We start from the raw sequence: 19729 nt of genomic DNA, 5'->3' as shown, positions 1-19729 counted from the left end.
ACATTTGGAAGCAGTTTTGGATCAGTGACCAATCCACAAGCCCTGTGACCAGTTTCTATAATACTCCTGCTGCATATGAATGCAGACAAAGATAATCTCAAGTTTGAGGTAGCCTTCATCATGAAAGGCAGAGACCAAGGTATTGTAAGAGTCAAACAAAGACAGAAAGAGGTGCAGAAGAGACCTTCTCAAAAACATAAGTAGTCTGGAAAGAACACTGCTGGAGGAATATCAATACCAAACTTCAAACTCTACTATAAAGCCATAGTAATCAAAACAGCTTGGTATTGGCATAAGAACAGACCTCAGGACCAATGGAATAGAATTGAAAACCCAGAAATGAACCTACAGACCTATAGCCATCTAATCTTCGATAAGGGAGCTAAAACAACAGAATGGAAGAAAGACAACCTCTTTAGTAAATGGTGCTGGCAAAATTTGTTAACTACATGTAAAAAACTTAAGCTAGATCCTTATATATCACCCTGCACCAGAATCAACTCCAAATGGATCAAAGACCTTGAACTCAAAGCAGACACGCTGAAAACATTACAGGATGGAATAGGAGAAACCCTAGGTCTCCTTGGCTCAGGCCGAAATTTTCTGAATAGAGACCTGGAAACACAACAAATCAAAGAAAGGTTGGACAAATGGGATTGCATAAAGTTGCAGAGCTTCTGCAGGGCAAATGACATAGCTAGCAAGATCAATAGAAAGCCCACAGATTGGGAGAAGATCTTTACTAGCCATACAACGGACAAGGGTCTCATATCTAAAATATACTTGGAACTCAAAAAATTAAACCCCCAACAACAAATCCTCAAAGAAACAACTGCCCAATAAACAAGTGGGTGAAAGACTTAAAGAGAAACTTCTCTGAAGAAGAAAGAAGGATGGCCAATAGACACATGAAGAAATGTTCAACATCCCTAGCCATAAAAGAAATGCAAATCAAAACAACATTGAGATGCCACCTCACTCCAGTTAGAACGGCAAAAATCAAGAACTCTAACAACAACAGATGCTGGAGGGGATGTGGACAGAAAGGAACCTTACTTCATTGTTGGTGGGAATGTAAACTTGTTCAACCACTTTGGAAAGCAGTATGGAGGTTCCTCAAAAGACTTCACATAGAACTCCCCTATGACCCAGCAATCCCACTTTTGGGCATTTACCCAAATGTTTACAAACAAGACCACACTAAAGCTACCAGCACAACTATGTTTATTGCAGCATTATTTACCATAGTTAAGATCTGGAACCAACCCAGATGCCCCTCAGTAGATGAATGGATCAAGAAAATGTGGTATATATACACAATGGAATTCTATGCCTCCATCAGAAAGAATGACATTGCCCCATTTGTTAGGAAATGGAAAAACTTGGAAAAAGTTATATTAAGTGAAGTAAGCCAGGCCCAAAGAAACATAGGTCCCATGGTTTCCCTTATTTGTAATATCTAGTATATGTATGAGTCAAGCGGAAAAGGTCAGATAATGTGATGTCAGGAAAATGTACCATTAGATGTGTATTTTAATGTTTTTTTCTTTCATGCATGTGTTTCTAAAGCATTTATAAGATTATCTCTTTGTTGCTTTGTATGTCCCTCCCCCACAGTATAACCCCTGCTTTCACTATATTTGATGTGAGTATAACTTGTGGAGGAGATGGGGAAAAACCAGTTGTTTAAGGATACAGGTGGACCTGTTGCAACAATGAGAAGTACAAGTTGTCATGTCCAAAACGAGCTTTACAACGTCGGTGGGGGGGGCGGGGGGGAAAGGGGGGAAGGAGAAGGATGAGGATTGGGGGGGAGGGGGGAAGCTGGGAAGGGATGTGAAGGGTAAACAAAGGAGGAGGCTGCAATGCTTGGTAAGAAATGTATGCATTATCCTGCCCATGTAATTGTAACTCCTCTGTACAGCATGTTCACAAAAAAAAAAAGGAAAAAAAAGTCCAAATGAACTCACAGAAAAAAAAACATGAGTAGTCAATGACATAAAGAAGAAGAAGATAAAATGGTTCCTATTTAAGAGAGTACACTGTATGCAGTGGGCATAGTGGTACACACTTTTAATTCTAGCACTCAGGAGGCTAAGGAAGGATGATTGAAAACTCAAGGCCAGCCTCTGTTATATAAGAAGATCCTGTTGCAAATAAATGCATACTACTACAACTATTTCTACTACTACTACTACTACTAATAGAATATAGTGAAAATAAACTAAGAATAGATCTAGAAAATTAAAAGCATGATAGGAATAATTAAATACTCATTGGATGTGTGGCTAGACAGAAAGGGCCCAAGTCAAATGAAGGGAAATAGAATAAATAGGACTGTACTGAATGATATGTGAGGCTAGAGAGCTAGTCTTTCCAAAGAATAAAGTTCCTGCATTTTTCCTTTCCACAGCAGGAGATGTGTTATCAATGAGGACACTGATCATACAGCAGACCATGTGAATTACAGGCAACTTGGGCCCCATTACCCTCGAGAAGCTTGGGAGTTTTCATGGAGTGGCAATTGGGATGCTGTAACAGAATAAACTCCAGAGACCTGGAGGGATGCTGGCACTGGTGGCTCACGACTGAAATCCTAGCTACTCAGGAGGCTGAGTTCCGAGGATCGGTTCAAAGCCATCCAGGGCAGAAAAGTCTCCTTGAGACTCCAATCTCCAATTAAACACTCAAAACTCAGAAATGATGCAGTGGCTCAAGAGCTAGAACACTAACCTTGAGCAAAAAGAGGCTCAGAAATCATGCCTAAGCCCCACAACCAACAATATTAAGTAAATACATATATTTACATATATACATATATGTATATTAGAAAATCTCCATATAGATACATAACATAGAATAGAACTGGCACATAGAACTCGGAAATAGAAGAGAGTTAGGACAAAATATTGGTTTCATCTGATGTTAGCCTAAGTTGTTGACTACTATTTGCTTTTTGAGTAAGTGGCTGTGTTGGTTTGTTAACAGTATAAGTGTATAAAACCCTCTAAACCTTAGTGGATATCTTTAAACTGCTTTATTGTCAATAAGTCACCCTAATGAATAAAGATAGATATCCCTGATTTTAAAAGTCAAAAAAGAGCCTTGTTTTTCCATCTTTAGAAAATTCCTCAGGTACATGTTATGTTAAAAAAAATAGCCCAGCACCTGTGGCTTTACATCTGTAATCTTCGCTACTCAGAAGGATCTCTATTTGAAAACAAACTTAGGAAGGAAAATCTCAGAGATAAGACTCTGTCTCCAATTACTCAGAAAAATGCTGGACTAGCTCCTTAGCTTAGGTAATAGAACATTGGCCTAGGAAAGTCAATGACCTGGATTTTTAGCAGAAATTCATTCAATCAATCAATCAATCAATCAGTAAGTTAATTAATTAATTAAAAAATAGAATACAACAAAGAAGGAAACTACAAAACAAAGATGCAAATGCTAAAATACTATACAAAGTTATATTTTTATTGCAGTTTCCCATATGTACAATATGTATGGGGGACTGATCATCATGTCTGTGATCCTTGGCTTCTTTTCACTTGTTAACGTTGTCAGAATATGTAAGAAAATTAGGCAAAGGAGAAACAGAATTGGTTAAGAGCAGCCAGAGCTTTAAAGAACATGTTGATACAGTTAAATCCATAGAAAAAGTTCTGCAATTAAGTATCCAACAGAAGAACCAAGATGCTGAGAATAGCCTGGAAACATGGATGGTGCCATTCCTTTTGTACAAGGACACAGACACAGACACAGTCATAGACAGACAGACAATCAAACACCCCCACCCACACACATGGATCTACACATGTAGATAAACAAGCTGGTGTGTGGGAAGACATATAGCAAACTGCTAACATTGTAGGTATCTGAAGAAGTGGTTGCAGACAAGATTCAGATGTCATGCGAAATTCTTAATGCCCTGAGTTCTTAAGAATGAACGCAAATATGTTTCTTTTTAATAAGAAGTTATTGAGAGGAATGGGAAGAAGAAAGGTGGGAGAATGCAATCGCATTACTTGACGCACATAGGTGAAAATGGAACCTGGTAACTTGAAGTGGGGTCAGGACAGATGAGAAGAGAATGACACCGAACAAGATATACTCAGATATTCCCATGTTAAATTACTATCCTATTAAGCAGCTATTTAAAGATAACCAACAATACATTTAATTTAAAATGTTTATAAAGGAGACATTGATAGCTGGAGCTGTGGCTAAATGTTCGAGTGCCCGATTAGCAAATTTAAGGCCCTGAGTTCAAACCCTACTGTTACTCTCACCTCTTCTTCCCACACAATCCCTTTTGGGAACCAGTGGCTCACACTTGTAATCTTAGCTGGGGGGAGCAGGGGGTAGGGAACTAAGATCTGGAAGATGTAGGTTTGAGGATAAACTGGGTAGAAAAATTTTTTTTGTTTTGTTTTTAAGAATCTATCTCCAAAATAACTATCCAAAAGCCAAGATGAAGGCATGGCTCAAGTGGTTTAATATCAGATTACCAACTGGCAAAGCCCTGAATTTAAATCCTAGTACCAGCAAACAACAACAAAATGTCATTGGAAAAGACAAGTTAAATGACAATTCTCATACTGTTCTTAATGTAGATGGCTGTAGAGATGAGTGAAGGAGGGATCAGGTGACACAAAAGGAAAATGCATTTGATCTGAAGGTTCTGATCTGAATTCCTATAAAACTAACCTAGTATTCGCTGCTGATTGGAATCGAGATGGTTGCTATTTCTTCTATGTGGTACTATTGAGGACCACACGTTTTTCTACAGTTAAACTTATATGCCTTCTTTAATGAAGGAAAAGATTATCTTTGATGGGTGACTTTGGGACAGATGGGAGGGAATGATGGAAGGGGTAACATTGATGATTGTATGCACGAACTGACATGTTGAATTGAAACTTCTTTTTATAATTACATGATGATAATGAAAGAAAGAAAATGTTATTTGTCTGAGGAGCCAAAAAGAGGGGGACATCGCAGTGCTTTATCAGTTAGTTCTCTGGGGCACAGAAGATGTACCGCTGGACGCAGTGGTGTGGAAGGGCTAATGGACATCTGGATAAGCAGATGGATGATTTTCTCAGGAAAAAATGTTGCCAAAGAGGCACAAGTCGATGTTTCAACCTTGGCAGATTCCACCTCTTTGTGCTGGACTTTTCTTTTTTTTCTCCTCAGAATGTGAGTTTGGTACACACTTAGAAATGCTTAAAAATTTCCCTTCATTATCAAACTTAAATTTCTGTCAAGATTGCAAGCTATAGATGGTGACATTTTCAGTTTTATTTTCTCTTGGCCTTTAAATGTGTTTATTTTTTCTTACTGTTTCCTAAGGTGCCCAATGCATGAAGACAAGCAGAGACAACCAAACCAAATAACATGAGCCAATGCAAAGATAACACGCAGATCTGGTGGCTCTCGAAAGCACCATCTCACAACAAACAATAACTGATCAGAGGTTATTGTCCTAAAGCGCACAAGTACTTTCTATGAGAAGCAACCTCCTTCTTAAATGTCAATGCAGAACATATAAGCTTTATGGAAGATTTTCCATTTGTATTCTCTCCAACATGAGTAAGTAGGGCTTTGCTTCCAATCCAATAAGTAGGGTTGACCTCATGTGAATTCGTAGTTGATCACATGTGAATTCATATTTTACCAAAGCAAAATCCCTACCATTCCTTTAGCTATTCAGACCAACATATTGGCATATGTGTACAGTGGTACATGACACAGGAGAAAAGGAAAAATGTGTCAGCACCAGAGATGGCAGGGGACCTATCACAGAAGCTTCTTCCTTACAAATAGCAGGTCCTTTCCCTTGAGAATTTGCAGAGGAAATCTCTTCCCCTAGGGAAAAATCTGGCTCCTTTAACGTTACCTCCTGTTTTGGGTGACAACAATCTTGAGTTTTGCCAGAGACTCGAGTGCCCTACGGGATATTTTATAAAACATTTAGCCACTCTAATGGTTTTTATTATTTAGTGGTTTACAACATTATGCATCTGAATAAAAACTAAATGTTTAGAAAGTTTAAGAATTAACAACTTCAGTGGAATGTACACGTTGGGCCTTGACTGAACAATTTTCATATTTTCTTTGGCCTTTGCTGGGTAAGAGTTACTGATCATTAAAAATGAGGGGCCCCAAGTTCTGGGCTTCTTTTATCAGCCAGTTGCATTGCTTTGAGCAATTCGCTTTTCTGGGCTTCAATGTTCATATCTATAAAGTGAAGTAAGGGCGCAGATATTTTCTGACGTCCCCTCATGACTTTAATAATCAATGGTAAATACAGGCTGTTCCCCGTTTGCAGAACTTTGCCCTCTCTGTTAAAAGAAGCACATGGGAGGATTTTTAGAGCCTTGGATTGGAAATTGCTTTTTTGCTTCTATGGAGTAAACCCTAAAGTAAACCCTGACTATAGCCCTCAGTTGACCCAATCTAGCTTGTGTGTGTGTGTGTGTGTGTGTGTGTGTGTGTGTGTGTGTGTATGTGTGTGTGTGTGCGCACACATGTTGGCGAGTGTTATTTTAAGTAGCCATAAAATGAGGTTTCAATTCAACAAGTCAGATTAAGAGTACAATTCATCTTGATCAAAATCACCCCTCCCATTGTTCTCCCCAATCTTTTTTACTACCATCCATTTTCTCAAGTCACCTAATTTAATTGCTATATAATGTGTATTGAATATAATGACTGTATTTGATGGCTTTTCCTCTCTCCATCTATCCACCCCTCCCATGACCCTCCATGTTTATCCCACTTCTCACTAACAAAACATATTTCACCTTCCTGGTATTTATTAACCTGTTCTTTAATAATTCTTAGAAGTTAAACCTTTGGTATCCCACCCCCCCCACCCCCGCCCACACACACCTTGACTATAGTCCACAGATAACTAATTCTAGCTATCGTCTATTTCATATAACTTTATTTGGTTTTATTTGATTTTCTTTGTTTGCTTTATGAGACAAGTTATTGCTAAATAGACCAAGCTGACTTGGAACTGTTCATTTTCCTGCCTGAATCGCCAAATGCTAGAATTGTAGACATGAATTACCCTACCAGCTTTCATTCTTTACTGGAAGTGAGCCACGTGAACTTACTTGTTTGCTCATAGTTATGGTGTCTTTCAGGCTGTCATGCCATAATTAAATACTTGGGCTAGTTACCACATAGTATTGAATTTAAAAATAGCTGGTCCTTTACAGAGACAGTCTGTCAATTCCTGGCCTACAGATATTTCAGCTACTAAGGATCTTCTTTTTTTTTTTTTGGGTCCGGTCACGGGGCCTGAACTCTGGGCCTCGGCGCTGTCCCTCAGCTCTTCAGCTCAAGGCTAGCGTTCTACCACTTGAGCCACAGCGCCACTTCTGTTTTTTTTTTTCTGCTGCTGCTTATGTGGTGCTGAGGAATCAAACCCAGGGCCTCATGCATGCAAGGCAAGCGCTCTACCACTGAGCCACCTTCCCAGCCCTAAGGATCTTCTTGACTTCAGAGAGAGGTATAAAGCTGAAGATTTTGATGATGAAAATGCAAGAATCCAATGCAAGCATAGCCAAAGGCATGGTCTAGGGCCCTTTTGTTTCACTTTGTTCCTACTCCTCCATCTGAATGGGCCCTCTTTTTCAACTGTGTAAGGTCCTATCAACTGGATCACCTCAGTATACATCTTATTAACATCATTTAAGTTATCCCATAAGGTTTCATTTTGGCATGTCCGTATATTCACACAGTGTACCTCAATCAGCCTTGTCTCCTGTCACTTTTTTCTCCTCCCCAGCCTGCTGCTCCCTGGCCAAACTCATCAAGTTTCATTTTCTAGATTCTTAAGATTGAACAAAGATCTCACATCTTGCACATGTGCTTATTTTATGCCAAATGATTCTTTTTGTCCTGTTAAACAAGCTGCCCTGGATTCTCCTAGAACCAGTTAATACATGCTAACTAATCTCTGAATGGTTCTTCAGATTTTGGATTCAGTTCTTACTGCAGTCTTTGAAATTCTGATCAAAGCTGTAGACTCACCTTAGCCAGCTGTTTCCGTAATGTGAGCAGCAGCTCACATGCAGCTCGCAGGGTATGTAGCAGGTGCTCAAGTTAATGTAAGATTTCAGAACACATACCTTCCACGGGGAGCTAATTTGTGCCATCATCTCACTACATAACCCAATATTACTGCAGAACATTGACTGCCAGTATAACACTGCAGAGAGAATGTCACATGAGGAGCCCCAAACAAGTATATATGTTGTCTCTGCCACAGAGAGCTATCGGAGTGCACATTGTCCTTGGGTTTCTCATTTACTAAACAGTGAGAAAGATCAGTGACCTTCTATTTCACATGCTGTGACAGAACTTAAATGATGTTGTTTAACAGAACACTGTGTATACTTCACAAGGCTCTGCCCACTTGAGCAGTGAGCAATTTCACAACCCATTTTGTGGATGGAATGAGCAAATAATTCTTGCTTTTATTTTGAATTCCATGTATGATCCTGGTACCCGCTGTATCAGCAGGACCCAGGAGTTTACTAGAAATCCAGGATCTTGGGCATGGGCTCCAGTCAGGTGAATCAGAACCTGAATTTCAACAAGATTTCCAGGTGCTGAGTATGTACATGCTGAAATTTGAGGAGTGTTTCCTCCCTACTTACGTGTTTCTCTCAGCAAAAGAGCCAACCCTTCTACAATGCTGGTTTCCATGTGATAAAGAATCTAAGCCCCCTGAGATTAAAGGAGGTGCTGAGGATTCTGATGATTTTTACAAGTCAAGTTACAAAATGGTGGGGGCACAGCAGATGTTGGGTTTTGGAAAATGTTTTCAAAGTGATTCTGTGCTCAGGACATTCACTGCCTAGTAAAAAACAGGACATCATTAAATAAGCACAGCATGTTGTGGAGAAGCTAAGATAATAGCTGGATTGAGTTGTTGAAACATACAGAGAATTGGCATGTATCATTATGAGGTCATGAAACATAGCCTGACATGTCATTAATGCATTGCCAAAAGTGTCAAAGAGGGAGCTGTGTGTCCATTTTCCATGGTATTTCACTGAGAGTTCTATGAGTTATGAAAATTAGTCTTTATTGGCTCCATCTTCTTCTTGTCTGTGAAGCCTTAGAAAGAAACAGGATCAAGGATATTAACATGGAAAAATGAAGGAAAGAAAAACAAAGCACTACTAAGGATTCAAACATTGCTGCTGACATGGTTGAGTGGTGTAAATCCTGAACCCCCTAGGGAGGGAGGGTAGGTGGGATGCAAATTGCACACCATGCAGTTTGCTAGAGTGAAGAATCAGAAATAATGTGAGGAGGAATAAAGAAGAAAAAGTGATAAGACGTTGTAAAACAAAGACAGCAGAACCTGAGAGGGAAGCTGGGCCAGGTTTAGACTATTGAGAACTCCAGATATCTGAAGCACTTCTTGAAAGCTGGAGTTTCCAGAGTGCTGCTCAGAGGAGAGAAGAAGGTTCTCTAGTCTCTGAGTTGCCACCACAGAATCCTTTGACCAGGGAGCTTGTAACCAGGTCTGGGGATCAAGAATGCCCTAGACGATGCTAGTAGAGTTGGTCTCTCCAGAGGATTCAATTCCTAGTTCAAAAGCAACATGTTTGCAATGTGATAAATGGTAGAAGAGGATAGCAGGTTTTGGAGATGCCTTTTCTTTTATAAAGGAACTAGTGTCAACCATAAACCTTGAGTGTAGTAGATGTGACGGGAAGAAGAGTAACCCAAGCTATAAACATATTTGTGTTAAAAAATGGCAACCTTTGAAGCTGATGCTATTCCCTCTGTGGTATAATGGAAGTCAAAAGATTGTAGGGGAAAAAAAAAAGCCTGGATTCAAAGGTCAGTTCTGCTGCTTACCACTCCTGGGTGATCTCATGCACTGTATGAAGACTGAAAGGATTGTCACATGCCACAAAGTATCAGTATGACAGATGGAATAACGACTATTAATGAAAGGTGCCCATCACCTATCATCCATTCAATCACTTTTATTTATTTTATTTTTGTCGGATGTGGGGCCTGAACTCTGGGCCTGGGCGCTGTCTCTCAGCTCTTCAGCTCAAGGCCAGCGCTCTACCACTTGAGCCACAGCGCCACTTCCGGTTTTCTGAGAGGTTTATTGGAGATGAGAGTCTCACAGACTTCTGTGCCCAGCCTGGCTTTGAACCACGATCCTCAGATCCCAGCCACCTGAGTAGCTAGGATTACAGGCGTGAACCACAGGTGCCTGGCTACAAGCACTTTTATTTTTTCAAGTGAATATCTACTTTCCTAGAGCCAACAGCATTGAGTATTCTATCAACTTTGCATGTGTGCTCCTCCAGTAAAACAAAAAGTTTAACACAAAAGGAAAAACAAATGTGTGCTTGAGCGTTCCAGCCCTAGCTGTCCTCAGATCACCCTTCAGGTTTAGTTATCTAACTACAGTCTTTGGCAGCTCTAAGACTACCCAGTGTGAATGGAAAAGCCATCTAAGTCTTTTTCACGTAATTATGAACACAGTTGCTGTGGGTCCCAAGGGCTCCATTGGGGCTCTAATAACCAAGAAGCCTGAAAAGTCTATGCATCCCCAAATTATAGCAGTGACAAGCAATGGACTCACCTCAGGAACAGATGGTTTTATTAGTGACCACTGCCAGACACTTGGCTGAGGGCGGAGCAGGAGGCCATTAGCGTCTGTTCCACTCTGGTAGAGTGGTGGCTCTGTACACCAGGCAAGCTGGGTCTCAATATAATGGGCATCAGGAGAGATAAGGCACTTTTGATGCTGTTCAGGGAGAAAATAAGCTAAAATGAAAATTTAACATTCCCTTATTTTTGGTGTGAAAACAGGAAAGAGAAACCCAGATGATTGTTTTAGTTTTATCAATTGTTTTAGTTTTAGGTCAAGAAGTTTCTTAGTAGGGGAATGATAAACCATGGAACAGGGTGTCCAGAAAAGGTGAGTGTGTAGATGTGTATCCCTGGCTACACTGGCAATCAAATCTATTAAGGAAAACAAAACCCCAAAAACTTGTAATAGCGTCTCTCCCATTCTGGGCCTTCAACTCATAGGCATTCAAACATGGTGAAGGGGAGAGTTATCAGGAGGAACTGCTCCCGTCCTCAATGGGAAAAAGTCTTGTATTAATGAACTACAGTGTAATTAACTCCAGTGACACATGGATGTCTTTAAAGCACACATTTGTGAGAAGTAGCAATCTGTAGCCACCGGCTCACTTGGAGTAAGTAGGCAGCAAAAGTTTATAACAATCTACCTTCTTACTGCACTTGGCACCTTGATATAAGCCATGATCAGATCTTTTTTTTCTAAATCAAGTTCTGGTAAGTTTCTCTAATCCTTTGCAACTATCTTAGAGTCTGTGTGTGTGTGTGTGTACCAAAATTGGCCATCTTGCTACCACTGTGGAATCAAGTACTACAAATTGAACAATTTAAATGTCACGTATTTTTTATCTTCTTCTATGAGACCAGTGTTATGCTAATACGAAAACCAGACAATTACAGGAAATGAAAATGACAGACAATGTCTCACATAAACATAAATGTAAAACTCCTCAGTAATATAGGAACATATTCTATCCAAAAATATGCATAAAGAAATACATACCACTACCAGGAAGGGAAGATCTAGTCTGGGTATGCAGATAGGCGCATCAACAAGATTTAAAAAAGCAAAATATAAAATTAAAAAATTCACACAAGCAGCTGATGAGAAAAATTTTCCCATTAAGATGAAGAACAAGAAATGGTCCGCTTTGCCCTTCTCCTACATTGTACTGGAAATCTTAACTAAGGCAATGAGACAAAAAAGAGAGACAAATGATATTGGGAAGGAAGAGCTGAAGTAGTCTTTATAAATGATGTGATTATCTCTCTGTATAAAAAAATCAGAGAGAACGATAAGACTCTTGGAACAAATTTACTATTAAAAAAGTCATAGGATATAACAAAGTCATAGGATATAAAAATTGCTTTCATTTTTTTCTAAAATTCAGTTTGAAATGATTGCTTGTTCCGCTCGTGTTCTACGACTTGAGCCACACCTCCAGCCTAACTTTCATTGTTGGATATTTTTTTTTGTCTTTTCCTTTTTGGTACTGGGGATCGAACCCAGGACGTTGCGCTTGCTAGGCAAGCGCTTTGCCACTGAGCTACATCCCAGCCCTGTTGGATATTTTTAACTATCCCTTGATGGCTTTGTACCACAAAGCTCTGGACCTTATCCTCTTTAATAGCTAGGGATTACTGGCATGAAATAGACATGTAATTTAAAACTTGAAACCTAATGTAACTAGATTTTTTGCCCTCCAAATTAAACTATTTAGGTATAAATCTAACAAAATATAAAGATGATCTGTATAAGGAAACCCACAAAGGCAACAAACAAGAATTAAAAATAATAGATGATGATGATGAAAGAGGTTGAATATGGTTTAACTAAAAAGGGTTATTTGCAACTATGGAACTAGAATAATGCATATATGATTCAAAAGTAGAGAGAGGGACCCTTCTTTCCATTTGTTAAGCCTAACTTACAGGTTATCCCTTCCCCCCTTCAGACATGAAGTGTTTTTCTGCAATCACTTTGAATCCCCCTTCCAGTAAAGCAATGTTCACTCTTGGGTGATTCATTTGGGCCTAGTCTCTCTTGGCCTCATATTCTTAATCATTTAATTAAGTTAGCTGTTCATTTGAAATTTCACTTTTAACTCAATTTTGTAGATAAGAAAATAAATGTTGGTAAAGTTAAAGTAATTTGCCCAGAAGCACAAATAATGAAAGTGTGTCTAGCTTAATTCAAGGCCACTCCGATTTGTATTGTTCCAGCTGTCCCCCAAATTTTAAGTCTATACCTATTATTAGAAAGTGTGTGGCTTGGAAAATCAAGTTTAAGAAGGAAAACACAGGAACAATTGTTGTTTCTCGTGTCCAAATATCCTTCAACAGAAACCAGCTTGATTTTCTGTGGATCCCTGTGAGTGGAGTGCAAAAACGAAACAAAAACCCTGATAATGGTGAGGGAGGCTCACATCTCTAAGTGAGTTTCTATTTTCAAACCATTAAGAGGCTAATCCTCAGCCTTTCACTGTGTGGACCATCTCCTTCCATTTATATGAAGGATGTGGAAACGCAGTACCAGCTGCGATGAGTGGCATTGGAAAACAGAGTGAGATCTCTAGAGTAGATTAATTGGAATTAAGGTAGGGGTGTATGTGTGTGAGGGGTGTGTGTGTGTGTGTGTGTGCGCGCGCGCGCGCACTGGTATGAGCTGGAGGTGAAGGGAGGAGGAGAGAAGGAAAGGGCAGGCATAATGCACATAACAATGTATGTAAATGTATTGTCAGTCCGGAAGCTTAGTGTGAAAAGGTGTTATAAACGGGAATAGTTAGGCATGGACACAGGGCACTGCCTTTGTTCAGTGGACTCAGGTATAAATTGAGTCTCTGAACAATGAACACCTTCCATGATTCACAGATAAAGCCTAATTCGCATCAAACAGCCTCCTGGTGTCCAGAGGAAAGAACAACAGCTCAAATATGATTCAAAGTTCCGACTGTGGCTCTTTGTCCTTGAGCTGAGGCCCCTCGGAGCGCCACGCTTATCTTTTACAGCTTCACCAAAGCATCTCTGACAGCCACATCCCTGCTCACCTTGTCCCAACTCCCCTAATACTTGCCAGGAACGCCTTCACACTGACAAGATGAATGTAAGTTTTCTCCTTCTTCTGTCAAGGGGAGATGCTAATGAGCAAGAGACCAACGATAATGCAGACCTGGAGGAAGGAGGGGTAAACCTTTTGGAGGTTGAAGCATGCAAGCAATAGAAAATAAACCCTTCTTGTCTGAATAATTTGCATCTGGCTGAAGTGTCTTGTGTATGTCTTTTGATGGGAATCTATCAAGAGCGGTCACTCACTTTTACAGTGATTTGGGATACAATAGAAACAACACATCTATAAATAGTGTCTGACTAAACAGCCTTGCATGTAGCTTGTTCATGTTTTTACCCAACAAAGGATATCATGTTAGTCCCAGAGTAGAGCATGATTATACATATGGTATTGAAGAAAGAACTCCTCCTTCCCTCCCCTCCTCTCTCCCTCCCCACCTCTCTCCCTCCCCTCCTCTCTCCCTCCCTCCCATCCTCCTTCTCTTATTTCTTCCTTCCTTCCTTCCATATGAATTTTAAAAAGAGAATGTAATGATTCAAGATTAAAGGCATACTTTATCCCTACTGTATTACAATTCCTTCTTACTCCCAAATGTAATAAACCCAGATTGTTGACCCCCTTAACAAAAATTCCTGCTAATGAAAAAGAATGTTATACCATCCATTTTATTTTTTAAATCTATTTCCTTTACTGAACATAAACATTAGAGCTTTAAAATAATTAGTACCAAAAAGACGAAAGTGAGTCTGATGGCTCACTGATGTTATAATCAATAGTTGAATCTAGCCTAAAGTACTTAGACACTGCTAGTGCTGAAAAGCACGGATTCCTTATTTGGTCCCAGGTTCACTGAATGCAGCACAAAAGACTATTTTATACCCTCTTTGAACATTCCTATTGAAGTCACTCAAATCCAGGGAAGATAGAAATCATTGGTAACATTTTGTGACAACAATCCAATCACTACACTACAGCAATGCGTTCTTGTCTGATGATCTGAGTCGATGGTCAGCTGCACCTCACCTGTGCATCTTCTCACACTCACTGATTCATAATTTTCTAGTACCAAGGTTTGAATTCAGGGCCTCACCCATCTTTACTGGACTGGTGTTCTACCACCTGAGCCATACCTCCGGATTAGCTTTTTGTTGCTTAGTTTTGAAAATGGAGTCTCATGTATTATTATGCCCAGGCTGGCTTTGAATCTTGATCTTCCAGATCTTGGTATTCTGAGTGGCTAGAATTACAGGCTTAGCCATTACCGCCTAGCACACCAACAGTTCCTCTACTGAAACCTGAGATTCATGTGTGCACCCTGACTGTGGGCTGAAATGCTTATTACTTTGCCATTTTCTTCAGCATCCCATGCCAAATGATAGCTGTCCTTTCTCTGCCTTCACCCCTGTCTTTGTATTTGGCTAATTGGGGCACATGGTGGACCTGACATATGGAAACCCTGAAGTTGGGCCTCTGGTCCAGAGCTCCTGGTTATATTGATGCGATTTTTATGAATCGATAGGGCAGAATATTGTTCTGCAATTTCTTCCCTAAAATTTTATGTGCTTAAGTTTATGAGGTATGTTTCTTGTCTTCTACCTTTGGATCAGACTCCTGTTTAACCGGGTGTGCAGGTGGGTCAGTCACTCAGGGGTATCTGTCTAAAAACCAGTGATACCTAACCTATCATCTCATTTCAAGACTACCATAGGAAAGGTGCTAGTTTGTCTTACCTTTCCTCTTCATGCATTTCCTCCTCTTGCTTAGACTAGAGAGTGGATGTCTGAGGGCAGATTAGGCCTTCAATCTCCAGATTACAGGGTGGCTCCCATAAAGAAATGCAAATTCTGAAGAATCCTTGATGCCTGCTAACATCATGAGATCTTGCCCTGGTAAAGACTTGTATTGCCTATTTCCAGACTAAATGTGAGGTGAAGAAGTCCAACTCCTAGTGTTGCTCTTTTTCTCTAAGTTTCTGTGTGATAATTAAATGAGCATAGTAGCTACAGACTTGGGCAAACAATACATAAAGGAAAATTATTAAATACTGGTAGATGAGACTGTAGATTATTGTGACTAGTATTCTCTGACTTTCATTATCTAAAATTGAGATTACTTTACTTAGGAACATCTTCTGAAAATATGAGCAAAATCTCTCTGAAATGGCAGAATTGTTCTGAATATATTTGCGATATTAGCATGTTTTAGAGGAAAAAGGCAGCCCAATGATAGAAAATTTTTTTCTCTGCTTCATGACAGTTGCCTTAAAGGGTAAAGATAATAAAAAATGGTCCCATTATTTTCCATTTGTTTTAGGAAAAATATTTGCCATCACTGGTATAATACTACTGATGGTTTCCCAGTGTCTAATAACTCATGAAAGTGTTGAAATTATGGATTGAAATCAATTATGAGAAAGCAAGTTTTGAAAGATTTGCTCAAGGGATTAAACATATTAATAGGGTCATCTTGACTTTGCTAAGGCACAGAGTTTTGAAAACCAGAAAGCAGTTCACTTTGACTCACAATGTCTCCAAACGCTGTCAAAAACTTCCCACAGTGTCCTCAAATGGGAGCTGCATTGTGCTGATAAGAAATAGAAAGTAATTTCTTACATATAATATATGAACTCTTTAAATTGATTTCTAAATCTGCTCTTTCTAAATGGTCTATTCCGTAGCTCATCCTGATATTCTCAGTGCCCAGGAAGCCAACTGTGGTGGCTCTTGCATGCTGAGCACATAGGCCTGTCTTCCGCCGACTCTAAGAAAAACAGAAGATTGTCTATCTGCTTCAGATGCAAAAGTTTTATTATCAGATGTTGGGCTCCATAAGGAAGACCAGAAATGTTGGCCTTCGACAATTTTAATATCCATTTTCTGAAAACAATTCACTATAACTTTCCAGGTCCTTATCCAAAACAATTTACACTTCCAATATTTTTCATGAAAAAAATTTTTTCATGGTAGGTTTTTCCAGAGAACTTGAGTTGTGGAAATAAAAACCAAACCAGCAATGAAAGAAAGTTAACCTGGTCTGAAAAATACTTAATGTTATTAAATTATCAAACTGTCACTGCATTCATATGTATGTTAAAAGTATTATAGTGTGTATGTGGAATTTTCATAATTTTAGTAAACTCGACTATACTATGAACAAAGGGTAACATAGAATATAGTTTTAAGAAGATTGTGATGTGTTTGTATTATTATGTGTGCCATCCTCATATAATGTCACATATACATCATACATAATGTATTACCCTTTTAACAATAAATATAGCAAAACCCATGTAGGTTTATCTAATATATTAAATGGTAAGATTCACACCAGGAATTTAACATTGAAAAAATACTGTAAAGGGTTTAATTATTTAACTCAAAAATCTGAAATGCTTGTGGGTTGCTATGGATTGACTATTTGGAAACCTGTCCAAGTTCATTTATTGAAGACCTAAACTCAAAACAATGGTTCCTGGAAAGTGTGAATGGGCCACCTTTGTTAGAAGAGGCCAGAGGTCCAGTGATTTCTCTTTTTTTTTTTTTCAATATGTGAAACACATTCCAGCAAAAGATTTTCATCAGATACTGGCCCTGCTACATCTTTATTCTGCCTGACCTCACACGCCTAGCCTCCATAACAATGAGAAAATGTTTCTGATGTTTATGGTGCACTCAGTGATCAATGGTACCTTCTTACAGCAATCTTAATTGACCTGGTCATATACAAAATACAGGTGCTAAGGTATGTGGAAATGAATCTTGTGTTTTTTTTCAAATATAAGAAAAAATCAAATATGTATAAAACAACATTAAATGTGTGGAAAGATGAAAAAATTATCTCCCAAAACATACTCTGAAATTCTGAATGCAACTACCCACTCCCAGACCAACAGTACAATGTATGACTGTTGCAACATTTACCCTAAGACCTATCAACAAATTGTGTAGGGAAGCCCTGTTGACCATCCCTGATCTAGGCCAATATTTAAAACTAGTCCATGCAAGGATAGAAACTATGTGATTATATCAAGCAATTCAATCACCTACCAATCATGATAATAAAGGACATGTTGCCTTTGTTCTTAAAAGGAGATCTTTGTGTATGTTAGTGCCTGCATGTACATTTACATTTAAAAGAGGAAATGCAAATAAAAACTAATACAAGTGGTTATATCTAGGAAAGGAACAGAACATTGCATAATGAATAGGAATTAAAGCTTTATTATTGTATTTTGTCTTAAAGTTTGATTTGAGAATCCAAATTAATATTTGGTAGACTTATTAAATAAAACCTGTTAAAATCTAACTTAATAGTACACTGGAGTGTTTTTGAGTAAATTTAAACATAAACCTTTGAGTCTATACTTCTGATAGGTATACTATAAGGATGAAAATAAATCATGAACATAAAGGGTAATCATATTATACATATTCATTGTAAGCAAGTAATGTTATCTGTATCTTAAGCAACCAGATCCATATGGATGAAAGATCTAAAACAAACAGAAATGCAAAAATCAAAAGAAGTTAATGAAAATAACCTGACATGCTTGAATTGAAAATATCAATATAATATCTTCCTTTATATTTAGCATAAATCCTATTTCATAGCTTATTCCATGAATAATCTTAGAAGCCAGAAAAAATGCAGCTGATTGAATACCCTGATTACTGAAATTGTAGCACTTACATAACATTTTCCACTAGAAAAATCAAGACTTCTTGGGAAAATTGCTGAGTCTCAGGACTGATAGAAGACATAGCTATTCAAGAAGAAACCAGAATACATTTTCATATTAGAAAACAAGAAAGGTATGACAGATGATTATGGTCATATCAAAAGCACCAAGTTTCAGTAGCAAGGATTTCCACTTCTCACAGAAGGACTGTTTAGCAACAATAAAAGAAGATGAATGTGATTGACAGAGTATAAACCAAATATGTAAAGTATAAGAATGCATAATCATGGTAAAAAAACAAAACTACACAACACAACACAGAAAGCATTTATTTCATGCTATTAATATCCAGTGTCAACTCATCCATCTGAAAATTCACCAAGGTTGGGTAATCAGTAGCAATTGCTCTTGGAAACTGTAGTTGGTGGATCATGGTCCAGTCTAGCCCTGAGATAAATGTGAAACCCTATTTGAAAAAGAGAGAAAGCAATAAAGGATATGCCTCAAATGGTGGAGCTCTTACCTGGCAAACACAAGGCGTTAAGATCAAATCTCAGTACATGCGACATGGAAATCTAGAAGTCAAACAACGTGAAAGTACACACCAGCCAACTCCTGCCAAGAGCAATCCCTCTTCTAATGAGGGGCTGACAGTTACCTTCATGGCATAATACAACATTAATGCAAAACTCTAGGGAGAATTCCAAGTGGAAGTTGTATACTTTTCTGAGTAGCATGAGATGGAATCTTGTACCATCCTGCTCTGTAGGAACAGTCCTTTGGTCCATGATGTGCACACTTTGTATGTCATCTGACCATTAGTCCCTCAGTGGCCATCTCTGGTATTATGTGGAGTGTTTATGCACTGTAGAGCTTGTTTTAAGGAATTCTTACTTGACCTAACAATTGATCCAAAGCACAATAGCAATGATACTGGCAATTTATATATGGCAAAAAGGAGAACAGCTAATGTTTCTCTTATGTGAAAATATAAGCCTTCAATTTCATGAGGAAAGAAAAAAATATGACAAGGTCACAATTTCTGTCAATCATCTTATTTGATAAATCTCTAAGTGGTCCACTATTCAGGAATCATGTCACTCACACCATCTCTGTCCAAAAAACCACGAGGACAGAAGAATAAGTTATTTTCAGAGAAATGCCCCAACACACAATTTTTAATAGAGTATAGTGCTACAATTATTCTCCTTTATTATTTGTTAGTATTACTAATTTCTTACTATGCCAAATTCATTAATACAACTTTATTATACCGTTGAATGTTTTAAAAACAACAACAACATATATATGTGTTGTTTGGTTTGGTACTATCTGAAAGT

General features: G+C 38.6%; 1 protein-coding gene across 1 annotated transcript in view; it reads right to left on the bottom strand.

The window, feature by feature from the left end:
• The window catches only part of Znf385d (zinc finger protein 385D), a 680575-nt gene that overhangs the window by 372747 nt on the left and 288099 nt on the right, over positions 1–19729 (bottom strand). Inside the window, 1 exon segment of the mRNA XM_013010375.1 lies at positions 756–765. Within this exon segment, the coding sequence (XP_012865829.1) occupies positions 756–765 (10 nt within the window).

Source organism: Dipodomys ordii, unplaced genomic scaffold (genome assembly GCF_000151885.1).
Source record: "Dipodomys ordii isolate 6190 unplaced genomic scaffold, Dord_2.0 Scaffold12, whole genome shotgun sequence".
Lineage (NCBI taxonomy): Eukaryota > Metazoa > Chordata > Mammalia > Rodentia > Heteromyidae > Dipodomys > Dipodomys ordii.
The sequence above is the reverse complement of the archived record's forward strand: the minus strand, read 5'-3'. Positions and strand labels throughout refer to the sequence as shown.